Source organism: Triticum dicoccoides, chromosome 7B (assembly GCF_002162155.2).
Source record: "Triticum dicoccoides isolate Atlit2015 ecotype Zavitan chromosome 7B, WEW_v2.0, whole genome shotgun sequence".
Taxonomy (NCBI): Eukaryota; Viridiplantae; Streptophyta; class Magnoliopsida; order Poales; family Poaceae; genus Triticum; species Triticum dicoccoides.
Genome location: NC_041393.1, coordinates 55767624 through 55782153, shown reverse-complemented (window position 1 = coordinate 55782153; position 14530 = coordinate 55767624). Strand labels below are relative to the sequence as shown.

The 14530-nt window shown below is 50.2% G+C and overlaps 3 protein-coding genes across 4 annotated transcripts; 1 reads left to right on the top strand and 2 right to left on the bottom strand.

Moving 5' to 3' along the window:
* The first annotated feature begins 883 nt into the window (after positions 1-883).
* LOC119341285 (ATPase 6, plasma membrane-type-like) lies at positions 884-4308 on the top strand. 2 transcript variants are annotated; one of them, XM_037613165.1, is made up of 3 exons: positions 884-1042; positions 1156-3678; positions 3816-4308. In XM_037613165.1, exons 1-3 carry the CDS (start codon positions 995-997, stop codon positions 4083-4085), a joined length of 2841 nt encoding a protein of 946 aa, XP_037469062.1. In that variant the 5' UTR covers positions 884-994; the 3' UTR covers positions 4086-4308. The 2 variants fall into 2 exon arrangements, with proteins under 2 accessions (XP_037469062.1, XP_037469063.1); XM_037613166.1 differs by having other exon boundaries at positions 3784-3884.
* A 208-nt stretch (positions 4309-4516) lies between these two features.
* On the bottom strand, positions 4517-7350 carry LOC119339829. Its single transcript, XM_037611729.1, has 8 exons — positions 7068-7350; positions 6857-6965; positions 6607-6736; positions 6364-6415; positions 6115-6261; positions 5897-6008; positions 5513-5639; positions 4517-5434 (listed from the first exon to the last, which is right to left on the bottom strand). Exons 1-8 carry the CDS (start codon positions 7272-7274, stop codon positions 4972-4974), a joined length of 1347 nt encoding a protein of 448 aa, XP_037467626.1. The 5' UTR covers positions 7275-7350; the 3' UTR covers positions 4517-4971.
* A 695-nt stretch (positions 7351-8045) lies between these two features.
* On the bottom strand, positions 8046-13884 carry LOC119338816. The gene is made up of 5 exons (XM_037611041.1): positions 13188-13884; positions 9816-10147; positions 8666-8841; positions 8464-8530; positions 8046-8381 (listed from the first exon to the last, which is right to left on the bottom strand). Exons 1-5 carry the CDS (start codon positions 13825-13827, stop codon positions 8343-8345), a joined length of 1254 nt encoding a protein of 417 aa, XP_037466938.1. The 5' UTR covers positions 13828-13884; the 3' UTR covers positions 8046-8342.
* Between the last annotated feature and the right edge of the window lie 646 nt (positions 13885-14530).

Genomic DNA, 14530 nt, shown 5'->3' with positions numbered 1-14530 from the left:
TTGGGCCGGCATGCACGAGTAGGCCGAGCTGTCAGCGAGGCCACCGACTTGCCTTCTCGTGGGGTATGTATGTCAGTGCCACTGATAGGGGGAGAACTGGAGGGTGAATTAACTGAGATTGCACGATGATGAGAGAGAGGGGGGGAGAGAGAGAGAGAGAGAGAAGCGGACCGTTGGATTTCAATCGAGTAATTCAGGCACAGTCAACTGAAACGTGTTAATTTGTTCAGTTTTGCTAGAACTCATCTAGATGAGATATAAATTAGTCTTATTCACATTTTATAGCCATTGAATGTGATGCTATAAGATGCGTGTGTGCTAACGTGGGTTTTATCTGTTCTTGTTTTCCATGTGAATGAGACCAAATTAAATCTCATCTAGATGAGTTCTAGGTACTCTCTAGTTTGTTATCTTTCCAGTTGACTGGTCCATGGGGACGGGAGGTCACTTTCTCGTCCAATGGAAGTGATTGAACACCGTCCCCCTTCGTTCCCCTACACGCGCGAAATTCGGTCGCGAGATGTCGCAGGCCAATGTTTTCAGCCGAGACGCGCGCAGCAGGAAGCTGCACGACATTCGCTCATCCGGCCACGCCAAACGCCCAGCCAGCGACACCAGCGCATGCAGGAAGGACGCGGCGCCCAGGCCGGCACGCCACCACCACCCCCGCGGGACCGGCCGGACGAGTGGCGCTCCGCCAAGCTCGGAGCACGCACGCAACCCTCATGCCCGCGAAAGCCTCCCGTCCTCCACCGCACGGCGCAGCGAGCTATAAGACGGCGGCGCGGGCGCATCACCTCCCCGCATTCCCACGGAGAGAGGAGGCAGGCAGCCAGGCAGGCAGCGCTTGCCCCCGCCCTCCCTCCGTGCCCACGCCGACAGGGCCTCCCCCCTCTCGGGCGAGCGCCGGCGCCACCACCCACCACCACCACCCGGCCGGCCACGTAGCTAGCCCGGAATAAAATAAATTATCTATCTACGTACCTAGCCAGCCATGGCGTCCCTCTCCCTCGAGGACGTCCGCAACGAGACCGTCGACCTGGTAAGCCCTTCTCCTTCCTTCCTTCCTCGCCGTCGATCGGTTCGTTTCATTCCTCCATTGATCCGCCTTCACGTCTCGTGTGCATTGGACTGATTTGATTTGCAATTTTGCAGTCGACGGTGACGGTGGATGAGGTGTTCAAGACGCTCAAGTGCGACAGGAAGGGGCTGAGCGAGGCGGAGGGCGAGAACCGGCTCAAGCTCTTCGGCCCCAACAAGCTGGAGGAGAAGAAGGAGAGCAAGCTGCTCAAGTTCCTGGGCTTCATGTGGAACCCGCTGTCATGGGTCATGGAGATCGCCGCCATCATGGCCATCGCGCTCGCCAACGGCGGCGGCAGGCCGCCGGACTGGCAGGACTTCGTCGGCATCGTCACCCTCCTCTTCATCAACTCCACCATCAGCTACATCGAGGAGGCCAACGCCGGGGACGCCGCCGCCGCGCTCATGGCCGGGCTCGCGCCCAAGACCAAGCTGCTCAGGGACGGCAGCTGGGAGGAGCGGGACGCCGCCATCCTCGTGCCCGGAGACATCATCAGCATCAAGCTCGGCGACATCATCCCCGCCGACGCCAGGCTGCTCGAGGGCGACGCGCTCAAGATCGACCAGTCGGCGCTCACGGGCGAGTCGCTGCCGGTGAACAGGTACTCCGGGCAGGAGGTGTTCTCAGGCTCCACGGTGAAGCAGGGCGAGCTCGAGGCCGTCGTCATCGCCACCGGCGTGCACACTTTCTTCGGCAAGGCCGCGCACCTCGTCGACAGCACCAACAACGTCGGACACTTCCAGCAGGTGCTCACGGCCATCGGCAACTTCTGCATCATCTCCATCGCCGCGGGCATGCTCGTGGAGATCATCGTCATGTACCCGATCCAGCACCGCGCGTACCGCGACGGCATCGACAACCTCCTCGTGCTCCTCATCGGCGGCATCCCCATCGCCATGCCCACCGTGCTCTCCGTCACCATGGCCATCGGCTCCCACCGGCTGTCGCAGCAGGGCGCCATCACCAAGCGCATGACGGCCATCGAGGAGATGGCCGGCATGGACGTGCTCTGCAGCGACAAGACCGGCACGCTCACACTCAACAAGCTCACCGTCGACAAGACCCTCATCGAGGTGTGCTCCAAGGGCGTCGACAAGGACATGGTGCTCCTCTACGCCGCCAGGGCGTCCCGTGTCGAGAACCAGGACGCCATTGACACGTGCATCGTCAACATGCTCGCCGACCCCAAGGAGGCCCGCGCCGGCATTAAGGAAGTCCACTTCCTACCCTTCAACCCGGTGGACAAGCGCACGGCCATCACCTACATCGACGGCAACGGCGACTGGCACAGGGTCAGCAAGGGCGCGCCCGAGCAGATCATCGAGCTCTGCAAGATGGCACCGGACGCCGAGAAGAAGGTGCACACGCTCATCGACTCATACGCCGACCGCGGCCTTCGGTCCCTCGGCGTGTCGTACCAGCAGGTCCCGGAGAAGAACAAGGAGAGCGCGGGCGACCCGTGGCAGTTCATCGGGCTGCTCCCCCTGTTCGACCCTCCGAGGCACGACAGCGCGGAGACCATCCGCCGCGCGCTCCACCTCGGCGTCAACGTCAAGATGATCACCGGCGACCAGCTGGCCATCGGGAAGGAGACCGGGCGGCGGCTCGGCATGGGCACCAACATGTACCCGTCCACGGCCCTCCTGGGCGACAAGAACACGGCCGTGGACGGCCTCCCCATCGACGAGCTCATCGAGAAGGCCGACGGGTTCGCCGGGGTGTTCCCGGAGCACAAGTACGAGATCGTGAAGCGGCTGCAGGACAAGAAGCACATCGTGGGGATGACGGGCGACGGCGTGAACGACGCGCCGGCGCTGAAGAAGGCCGACATCGGCATCGCCGTGGACGACGCGACGGACGCGGCCCGGTCGGCGTCGGACATCGTGCTGACGGAGCCCGGGCTGAGCGTGATCGTGAGCGCGGTGCTGACGAGCCGCGCCATCTTCCAGCGGATGAAGAACTACACCATCTACGCGGTGTCCATCACGATCCGGATCGTGCTCGGGTTCATGCTGGTGGCGCTGATCTGGAAGTTCGACTTCGCGCCCTTCATGGTGCTCATCATCGCCATCCTCAACGACGGCACCATCATGACCATCTCCAAGGACCGGGTGAAGCCGTCGCCGAAGCCGGACTCATGGAAACTCGACGAGATCTTCGCGACGGGGGTGGTGCTGGGCACGTACATGGCGCTGGTCACCGTGGTCTTCTTCTACCTGGCGCACGACACGGACTTCTTCACGGAGACGTTCGGGGTGCACCCGATCAGGGACAACGACCGGCAGCTCATGGCGGCGCTGTACCTGCAGGTGAGCATCATCAGCCAGGCGCTCATCTTCGTGACGCGGTCGCGGAGCTGGTCCTTCGTGGAGCGGCCGGGGTTCCTGCTGCTGTTCGCCTTCTTCGCGGCGCAGCTGATGGCGACGGCGATCGCCGTGTACGCCAACTGGGACTTCTGCGACATGGAGGGGATCGGGTGGGCGTGGGGCGGCGCCATCTGGGTCTTCACCCTCATCACCTACATCCCGCTGGACGTGCTCAAGTTCATCATCCGCTACTCGATCAGCGGCAAGGGGTGGAACAACGTACAGAACAAGGCAAGCTAAGCCCAAGCCCATGCATTGTTTTGCCAATGGCAATGCCGCGCCCGCTCCGCCGCCGTCGCCATTGTTGTTGATTCGTCTTTCTCCATTTCGTCCCAGTGAAGTGAGACACGTTTGTGATCTTGGCGCAGACGGCGTTTACCAACAAGAAGGACTACGGCAGGGGCGAGCGGGAGGCGCTGTGGGCCAGGGAGCAGAGGACGCTCAACGGCCTCAGCCAGCCGGCCGGCTCCGACCTCCTCAGCAACAAGGAGGAGCTCTCCGACATCGCCGCGGAGGCCGCCAAGCGCGCCGAGATCGCCAGGCTCAGGGAGCTGCACACGCTCAAGGGCCACGTCGAGTCGGTCGTCAAGCAGAAGGGCATCGACATCGACGCCATTCCGCAGAACTACACCGTCTGATCTGATCGATTGCTGCTCCGGTGGGGCGGCCGGAGAGGGTCGCTTGTGTTGCGTGGTTTTGAGCGAGAAGAGCAATGCTTGTACTACAACTATGCCGGTATACCTCTCTGTGTATACATCTCTCTTACTACTGCTGCATAGGTTTTCTTGTGCTCTCTATCTGACACTATCTGTAATACAAGTGTGTGGGAACGGTGCGTCTGCATCAACATTTTGTCTCTCTTGTCACAAACCTCTTGCTTCTCTCCCTGCTACTCCCTCCCTAAACAAATATAAGAGCGTTTCGATCACTACTTTAGTGATCTATAAACGCCCTTATATTTCTTTACGGAGGGGGTACTATGAAAACTGCGTGCGTGTGTGTGTATCCTGGCTAATGCACCTCCTACATCCAAAATCTCTTCTACCTTTTCAAATGAATGAACATCTCATAAACACAAAGAAATGGATAATTCTATGCATAAGAGAATATCCTAGTGATTCACATCTACCTACACAAAAACTCATAAACCTCATCTATCCTCAGGTTTACAGAAACACGATGGTACAGAAATGGGAAAACAATTCTAATCAACTCCCCCCCAAAAAAAATCCTACCTCGGCAGTTCAGGGTTTAGTAGATGTAAACATGGTTTATGCGTCTTAACCGAGCTTCCTTGAGAGAGCATCAAAATGGTCATGGCAACACGACATCCATAGCGATATATGTGACTATTTGCCGTGCATGCTTTGTGGATTGACCACGAGTATGGTTTCAGGTTTCGATATGATGCAGTAGCCCTTCATATAAGCAACTGCACTGAAGGCATCGCATCATTCTCTTGATCTCTCCAACTCCCTGATACAATCCTATGATAGCATGGTAGAATGAATCACGATATGGTATTCACCGCGAAGCCTTGATCGCCTTCCAGCAGGTGAATTCAGAAGGTATCATGTTCTCATCACTGGAAATCACAGCTTTGGCAGTTAGTTTTCCAGCCAATCCATGATACAGGAGGCCCCTGGCTCCAAGGCCACCGACTAGCCAAAAGGCACAATTGCTTCTCTCGCCTATAACATCATTTAGATAACCCAACAGTGGCAGGGATCCATTGGCTGTCAATGGAGGCATGGCTCTTATCCCAGCCCTTGCTCGTACATAATCCCATTTGCTTATTCCTGGATAAACAGCAGAAGCTTTTGGGAGCAGCTCTTCCATTGCAGTACGTGCTTCTTCATCAGATACACTTGGATCATGATTGTCAGACTTCCATTGCCAAGTTGACCCGACAGAAACGGTGCAGGGTCCTTGGAATGCCAGCCATGCATCAGACAAGATTGAAGGACTTTGACTGCCATATTTTTCTCTGCAAGTAAATGCAGCCATCAGATAGTTCCAGTTGGTACTGTAATGACTGTAAGCTCAACTTACATAAACAACTTACACTGTGTCCGATGGCAGTTGGAATTCAGCAATAACTCCTCTGCAGGTTCTAAGAGGCAACTTATTTGTAAGTTCTGGAAGTGAGCTAGCTTTGCCCCCAAGGCAGATGATCACTGCATCATAATCTCCTGCCATGTTGGATAAAAAAATGTTGGTACTCTAGCACAATTTCTTCAGTGAGCCATACAAGTGTCGACTTTTAACATTTTTTCTAACAGGAGCTGCTCAACTGATAAATTGTAATAAATTAACAAAAAATTGACGCTTCTCTTTAGCTTTAGGTAGTAATCACATCATCTATAATTTCAGTTCAAAGTGCATGAAGCCGAAATGTAGAGTATAACATTGTAAAGTCAAGAACTTGGGAGAGTGCACCTGAGTTTACCTGAAAGTTGTTGTAGATTGTCGATATGTTTGTTGTACAGACTGAACTCTTTTAGCTCTCTGGGTGATACAGATGTTTTCTCGGCCATATTTTGGCACGCAAGGAACAATGCCTACAGAAGCACAAGAATAAAGTATCTCAGCATATGAACATATCAACAATATATAAGATCAAAAAAAAAAACTGACGATGAGACAAAGCAGGAAGGCGTGCAGCACCTGTAAATATTTCCTAGGGTTGATGTTCAGTGCTAGTGGCATATAAACAGCAAGGTTGAGCGGAACACGTAACCCAGGGATGAGTCGCTGTGCGGCATCCGAATCAAGAAGTTGAAGGCTGCAACTCTGGAGGCAACTCTGAGCATTCTAACTTGAATAGGTCGAAGTCGAAGCAATTAAAACCATGCACCAAAAAACACAAAAAGGAAGCACCTGAGCATAAGCTTCGTAATCTCAGTCCAGCAGTACCTCTAGCAATATATCAGCAGCCTTCTCTGTCGTTGGTGGCCGCAAAATTCCCCTACTCAGTGGAAGGTATACTTATCAATAGGCCAAACATAAACAAAAACAAACGGTTAAAATATACACCCTCCGTTCCATATTAATCGCCGCTCAAATGGATGTATCCAGACATATTTCAGTGCTAGATACATCCGTTTGATCGTCAATTAATATGGGACGAAGCACTAGCTACAAGGAAAAACTGATTGCCTTCTCCAGATGAGGGCCTCGTCATCCCCACCATCGCCATCTGATCCAGCGATTCCATCCGCTTTCTCTGCGCTGCGCAGGAGATCCATGCTCTCTTTCCAGAATTCGCCTCCTCTCCAGAGAAGCTTGGCTGCAGTTAAGCAAGCAAATCCATGTGTCTGTCAAACTTATGCTAGAGCTGGACTCAAAACTGTACTCACAATATAGTGAGTGGAAGACAGAGTCGAATGCTTGTAGTGATGGAGGGGACCTTTTGGCGAGTACGGATGGAGAAGCCCTCCGGAGACCCCCGAGGCGCCTCCCCCGACGCCGTTCTCGTCGTAGACGTCCACCGACACGCGCGAATCCTTCGGGCTTTGCTGCAGACATGCCAGACAGCGTCGGCTGGTTCAGGCGACGCTCCCAGTCCCAGTTGTGTGTGTATAAGTAAATATAAGGCCAGGGGGAGGGGAGGAAGGGACCTTGAGGAGGTGCCACGCGACGGAGAGCCCCGCGAAGCCGGCGCCGAGGACGGCGTAGCGGAGAGGGCGGGGCCATCCCGACGGCGAGGACGAGGGGGAGGAGGCGGCGGACGTGACGGCTCCTCTGGAGCACGAGCGGAGGCTCTGGAGGAGGCGGGACCGGGGAGGAAGGGGAGATGAGGGATGTGTGCTGTGAGGCGGCGGCATGGCTTCACGGGCGGCGGCTACGGTCGTGGATGAGGGTGCGGCGGGTACTGTTCCAGATAGAAGGACGGCGGGCGGTGGAGCAGCGGCGCTATTCAGGAATTGGGGTAGGGCCCACCGGGAAAGAGACATTCGCCGTTCCGGGCTTGGAGGAATTGGGCCGCCCAGAGGTGCCTGGAAGCTGGAATCCAAGACACAGAAAAAGTAGCCGCTCACCCCCTCAAAAAAAAAGTAGCCACTTTTTCTCATAAAAAAAGAAAGAAAAGTAGCCACTTTTTATCATAAAAAAAATAGCCACTATTTCTGTCTGTTCCTTAAAAAAAGTGGACTACGCCTACAAAAAGGGCGGCCACGAAAGACAACTCATTATGCCAACTTCATTCTGAAAATTAATAATTTGATCATTTTGAGTTGTTTTAAAAAAAACAGTTGTAGAACAAGATATAATGTTTTTTTTAAAGGGAAGGCGCACAAAGCACCGACAACTTCATTTTAATCAGGTCTCAAGTACATGTACCTAACCTTGGCAATCTAGCTGAATAAGAAGAAGAGGGAGAAAAACACAAGTAGATTGCCTGTTCATTGATGCACGCAAATGCAGGCGCAGAAGAACTGTATAGAGCCTCATGAGCACAATCATTCGGAACACCATTGAGAACAAGATATAATGTGTACACATGCATAAACTATGGAAAAAAACATGATCATTTTGTGAGCAATAAACATCCTAGTTATTACTAGAATATAAATGGGGGCATCCACGTATGGTTGGGATGAGGTTATCTAAGAACATCCACCATGGCAATACAGCAAGGTGTAATATGCTCGACAAAGACAACATTCCATCACGACAGAAAATGCCCCACAACACTTCAACAACAATCAGAAAAACAAGCAATTCTTAAATTACCGAAGAGAGACTTTAGATCTATAATAGCATCTGGTGCAGTTTGCCCGTTAGTAAGCGTCTAAGCGATGTAACAAAATATTAACAAGCTGCATCCAGCTACTCCATCGGTAAAGAGGCATGCAGTTTCACCATATAGAACTATCCTAAAGTATGTCTCTCCACTATCTCATCATGTTTCTCCACTTATCCTTCAAGTCAACCTGCAATAGGACCCGCTAGGCGGTTACTAGATGAAAGATCAGTCACAAAAGAAAACTTTAGTGTAAAAATTCAAATACCCACCTGTGTTCTACCAATAAAAACGTCGGGATTGTGGCTCAAAATATCCTTCCAATTGCCGCTACCAAATCTTCACAACAGCAAGAAGGGAGAAGCGGTAAGAATAATAAAAGAAAATGGCACAAACTACGGTTTCGAGACAAAATTTAAACAGCAATCAAGAGATATTATCGAATAATGAATTCCAACAAGGAAAAAGACATACTGTTCAACGCCATTTCTTAGTGTTTCTTCTTCTACCGAGCTCCACCTCCTTGCCCTTCTACGCCTAGCTTTGTTTTCTGCCACTTGCAACGGAGAAACCAATATTCTCCTTGGGCTAGGCAAGTGCGGTCTATGTGATTGTGATCTTGAGCCATCAGGATCAAGCGAGTCCTCCCACTGCAAATAAGATCCCTGTGAGCATAGTTACCAAAATCTAATGTTTTAGGACTTCTGTCTAGAAGGGTGTCCTACATGATAAGAAAAGACTTTTAATCCCCAAAGCACTAAAATTCCACTTCTTATTTTAATTAAACTACTCCCTCCGTCCCAAAATTCTTGTCTTAGATTTTTCTAGATACGGATGTATCTAACACTAAAACGTAACTTAGATACATCCGTATTTGAACAAATCTAAGACAAGAATTTTGGGACGGAGGGAGTACATCATAGTTTACTTCTGGAGATGTACATAGCTAGCCAATGTGCATGGAGAATACTGAAGATCACATTTTACTAAGGATTAGTCATCATATAAATTTAAGTATTAACTTACATACTGTACAAAGAAAGTAGTATTAACTTACAAAAGTTCAGTAATATATCAATCGCACAAGTACCAACACATATTTGCTGTATGTTGAAATGCTGATTTGATCATCTTTTGCCATGTATAAGAAACCAGCTTGTCCAAAAAACATATGTCCGCATAACTTTTAACTTATACTCCCTCCGTTCACAAATATAAGATGTTCTAACTTTTTGTGAATTGGATGTATATGGACATGTTTTAGTGAGTTTGTTCACTCATTTCTGTCCGTATGTAGTCTATATTGAAATATCCAAAGAATCTTGTATATGTGAACAGAGAGAGTATTATCTAGTTTCTCTAGAAAGCAACAGAACTGAAGGCGGCAGTGAAAAGTAGCAACATAATAATTGTGATCTTATCAAAGTAACTTATACAAACAAATAGATAGTGTTTTAAGGCATTTATTTATATCATAAAGCGTTGTGATAGCATTAGTTTCCTAGATAAATTATAATTAAGATAACCCAGTTGTCTCCATTTGATATAACTCCTTGATCAAAGTGGTTGAAATATGTAAGACAAGTAATATGGATCAGAGGGAATAATACACAAGGAAACTCACCAGAAGAGATTGTGCTGTAGGGTTCCAATCCATAAGACTTGATGGCGTGCCTTTTCTCAATGTCTCGCCTTGGTCATTAACAGCACTTGGACCAGCAACGCTACAATTCGCAGCCTGATTGTTCAATTCTTCATCATTAATATGAACTGCCTTATCCATCCTTGCAGCCAACACCTTATCTGCAGCTGCTTTTGCGGCTGGTAATGGATCATCCACCACATTATGAAGGTCAGCACACCTTGATTTGAGGTCATGTATGACCTTATGAACTTGAGGGGTTGAAATTCGGTCTTCAATTCTGCTCAAAATTTCACGTGCTTTTTCTTCCCCAGCTGTAAGTTCCAAAATTGCACCATCAATGATAGGCATAAAATAACCTTCTGGCGCAGTTGGATCTAAATGCAACAATGTAAAATAATTCCAAACTACAATTCTAAGCACATGAGTGATGCACGAAATAGAACAGGCCCAGAAAACAGGAATCCCAAATGGAAGTTGCACTGGTCATCAAAGACTTAGCAGTAAGGCCATGAAACGCAGGAGAAGAGCTGAAGGGGTCACTCATTTTCCTATTGAGGACAGGTGCACAAACAACAACTCCAAACATTAAACATCCGCGGCCTATACTTGGTCTAATCTACCAAGTATGTACGAACACACAAAATCAACTAGAAACAAAAATGTGGCTCAAACAAAATATGCTCAAAACAATTATTTATGGAACCACAACAAATTATACTAGCATGTAAAACATATACTCCCTCCATACCCAAATATAAGACTTTTGGAATTTGCACTACCTTTCCTGAATCACTCGGTCACTGTACAATTTTTTTTTCGTTTCTGAAAATGTCCCCGGATCTCCCTCACTCGGTCTCGGGTCTTTCTTCCTCACTCGCTCGCTCTCCCGCCGCCGCCTCCTCCTCTCCCCACAAATCGCCGCCGCCTTGCTCCCCCCGCCCACGCCGCCGCTGCCTTGCTCCCCTCACGCCTCCATTCCCGGTGCCTTCCTTCCTCTGTTGTACTTTCGGCGGCACCGCCTCAGCTGGTTACACCCGCCGCTACAAGCGCAGCGTGGACTTCTTCAGTTCAAGGTCATTTATGGCAAAGAAACCAGCGGTGCTAGCCTGGACGCCAAGATTTCTGAGCTTAGGTGTTGGATCTGCTCAAGAGAGGCAGGCTGTTCAAGTGTGCGACGCCGAAGGAGAAGATGGTGATGTCCGCGAGTCAAACCCAACCCGAGTACGTCAACGCGGGCAACGAGGTGCAGCACTGAAGCACGGAGGTCAACGACGTCTCGCTCCACGTCGCGGAGCAGGGCTCCGGCGCCGGCCTGGTGGTCCTCCTCCTCCACGGCTTCTCGGAGATGTGGCTCTCATGGAGCCACCAGATGTCCACACTCGCGGTACGCAGCCGTTGCACCCTCGCCCTCCGCGGCCGTCACGCTCCTCGACCACCTCTGCCTCCCCAAGCTGCGGCCCCTTTTATCTGTCTATGATCCTTGCTATGATTGCCTACTGTGTCTTGCGATTTACTCCATCATCTGTGATCCAGTGTCTGTGATTGCCTCCCCAAGGAGTGTTGTAGTTTCAACTCCAATCTTGTGTGAAATGGAAACTGTAGACATTGGTTACATCGAAATTGAAGCAAATGTGCTTGTAAATTGCACTCTTTTTACAATAGGGTGTAGCCACATCCAGGTGTATATTCTGAAAGCCATTTTCCTACAAATCCTTCATTAAAATTTGACTTATCACACCGGCTCGAATCATAACATGCAGATTCTGGATACAAATCCCCAATTATACTGTAACTGACATATACTTCCATCTGCAGCAGCAGAAACTAATAGAGTTGATTCGTGTGGGAAAAATAAATGAAGCTTTGGAATTTGCTCAAGAACTTGCACCAAGAGGTGAAGAAAATGCGAGTTCTACTGAAATTATCTCTTGAACTTCAGTTAGGACTATGGGTTCAAATCTTTATTAATCAAAACTCCCATTATATCTCTTGGTAATACCACTGATTTTTAAGACCATGCAGTGACATTACTTCTCTATGTGAAATGTTGGCAATTTTGCAGTAAGCCTTTCTGAAGGAAATAGAGAAAACAGTAGCCCTTCTGTTTTTTGAAGATGTAAAAAACTGTCCATACGGTGAACTGTTGGACGTTTCTCAACCCTTAAAGACGGCAAGTGAAGTTAATGCTGTCATTCTTACAAGCCAAAGTAACGAGAAAGGTCAGTAGCACGAGGATTATCTGTTTATCTATTTTGTAATTTAGTGTCACTGAGGCATATCTGCATCCACTTGACAGATGTACAGAACTTATATCAAACATCTTGTTTTATTTCGGAATAAGCTACCTTTTGGTAAAAGAATTTGAAACTGACAAGTGGACACCCAATCAAGAACAATGCATAAACTGACAAGTGGGGTATGTATTTACTCTCATTTTATACCTCAAAGCAAATCTAAGACTGAATTTTATCAAAAGGTTACATAACTACTGTAAAGACTAGGTTTAGACAAAGATTGAGTCAACTACACAACCGCTAAGGGTGGCGTTGGTGTTTATATTTATAAAGGGATTACATGTACAAGTACAAGTCATATAAGAAGCTACATACTCCCTCTGTAAAGAAATATAAGAGCATTTAGATCACTCTTTAGTGGTCTAAACGCTCTTATATTACTTTACGGAAGGAGTACAAGTCTAATAACTGCACATAAATATAATAATGTACGGCCAGCTGAAAACAGCAAACACTTGAGCTGATCATGCATGACTGGCGATGAAAGTAGGAAAACATGTTTCAGACGTGCCATTGGAAATTACAGTGCATGGGTAGCTAGCTGAACACTTGAATTGATTTAGTTTCAGCATCCAATCTTCTATTCAAAATTACAGTGCATGGGTAGCTAGCTCAACTTGCCATTTACTCTTGCCCGTGTCTTGCCTGAAGTAAAATTACAGTGCATGGGTAGGAGGTCCATCTGTTCACAGGCTAAATATGTGATCACCTCTATGTTTTGTTTGGTTTGATTTTCTTAAATACTAATTGAACTGTCTGAAATTATCATTTGCAGTGTGTTGTTGAGCATGTGGTCGATTTCACAACAGGAACGAATGATAAAGGTTTCATAAGCATGTCAATGGTTCACAATCATGAACGCTCTAGCTGACCAAGTTCACCAGAGTTGCATTTCAGGTTACTCCTGTGAGATAGAGATTATTTTTCTATTGTCGCATCTTGAGTCAAAGGCTAAAAGTATAACATATAGTATAGGCAACTTCATCACATCATTGCGTCTCAGAACCCCGCCAAATAAAATGCTGCGCTTTGTTGGCCAGAACAGAAGAATACTCACCTAGAATGCGGTATTTGGCGCGGACGGTCTCGTCAGCGGCGCGCCACGTCTCGACGGCGCCGTCGCCAACGATCTGCTCGGCCGCTAGCTCCAGGCGAGACGGACCGATCGCGGCCCACTCGGCCGCCAGGAGGTCCCTCACCCGCCGCTCCGCCTTGGCCCGGTCGCCAAACAGCCCCTTCAGCACGTCCTGCGAGAAGGCGTTCCCGACGGCGGCCTCGAACTGGTCCGCAGCAGCGAGGGCCTCGGAGGAGGCGAGTGCGGTGTCCCCGCCCTCCTCCTCGTCGACCGCGCGGCGCGCGCGGCCGCCGGGGCGCCCGAAGAGGGCCCGCGCGGCGGCGTCGAAGTCGGGCGCCGAGCAGGCGAGGAAGGCGGCGACGGCGAGGTGCGCGGCAGAGACGGGGGACGCGGGACCCGAGTCGGGGAGGGAGGCGAGGAGCTGGAGGGAGTCGAGCGCGGCGGCGGAGACAGGGTCGGTGTCGAGGCGGCGGAGGAGCAGCGAGCGGAGGAGGCGCGGCGTGGGGCGGTCGGGAAAGGGGAGGCCCGCGAGGAGCACGTTGGCGGCGGCGGTGGGGATGGAGGCGTCCCCTACGACGTGGTCTAGGATAAGGGACGCGTCCGCCGGCGTCAGCCGCGGCATCTTTTCTTGCCGCCGGTAGGATTTGGGGGCGAGAGGAGAGGGGGACGGCGAGGCGCGGTGATGGCCGGCTTCAAAACTTTTTTTGAGAGAGAAATTACAAAGTAGTTGACCCTTACAAGCACACTGAAATGCAAACACAAAGGACCATGAACACCTAGAATACCCTAAAACAACCATAACACAAAAAAATCTCCGGAGCCCAGTGTCATCATCCATAAATCTTGAGAGAAGACCTCTGCTGCAGCAGAAGGATCTGCAACCAGTCGCAAACAGATCATCATCTTCGACCACAGTACAATTGCCGCCACGCTGCTTCCTCCTTTCTTGACACCAGCGCTGAGAGTGCATGGACATCAATCCAACACACCTGCAACACCCGTCGCCATCTTTGGCTTTGAGTACCGCGAAAAATGTCCCTTCCGAAAGAAAGAGAACTCGAGTCATCCGACCGGTCCAGCACCGCGGCCGGGCCATCCGCCCGAGCAAAGCAGGATCTCTTCAAAACTTAGAGCATCAACAACTAGACTTGCAAATCCGGCCCCTCAAACGATCGTGGGCGCGTCCGTGTGCAGTGACAGGACACATCTCAAATTTTAACAGTTGCATCCGGACATCTCATATTAGATTCTCGAAAACTAAAATAAACCTACACTACGTCGGTCACCTAGCTACTCGTCATCAGAGATGTCGACGATCTCTGTGC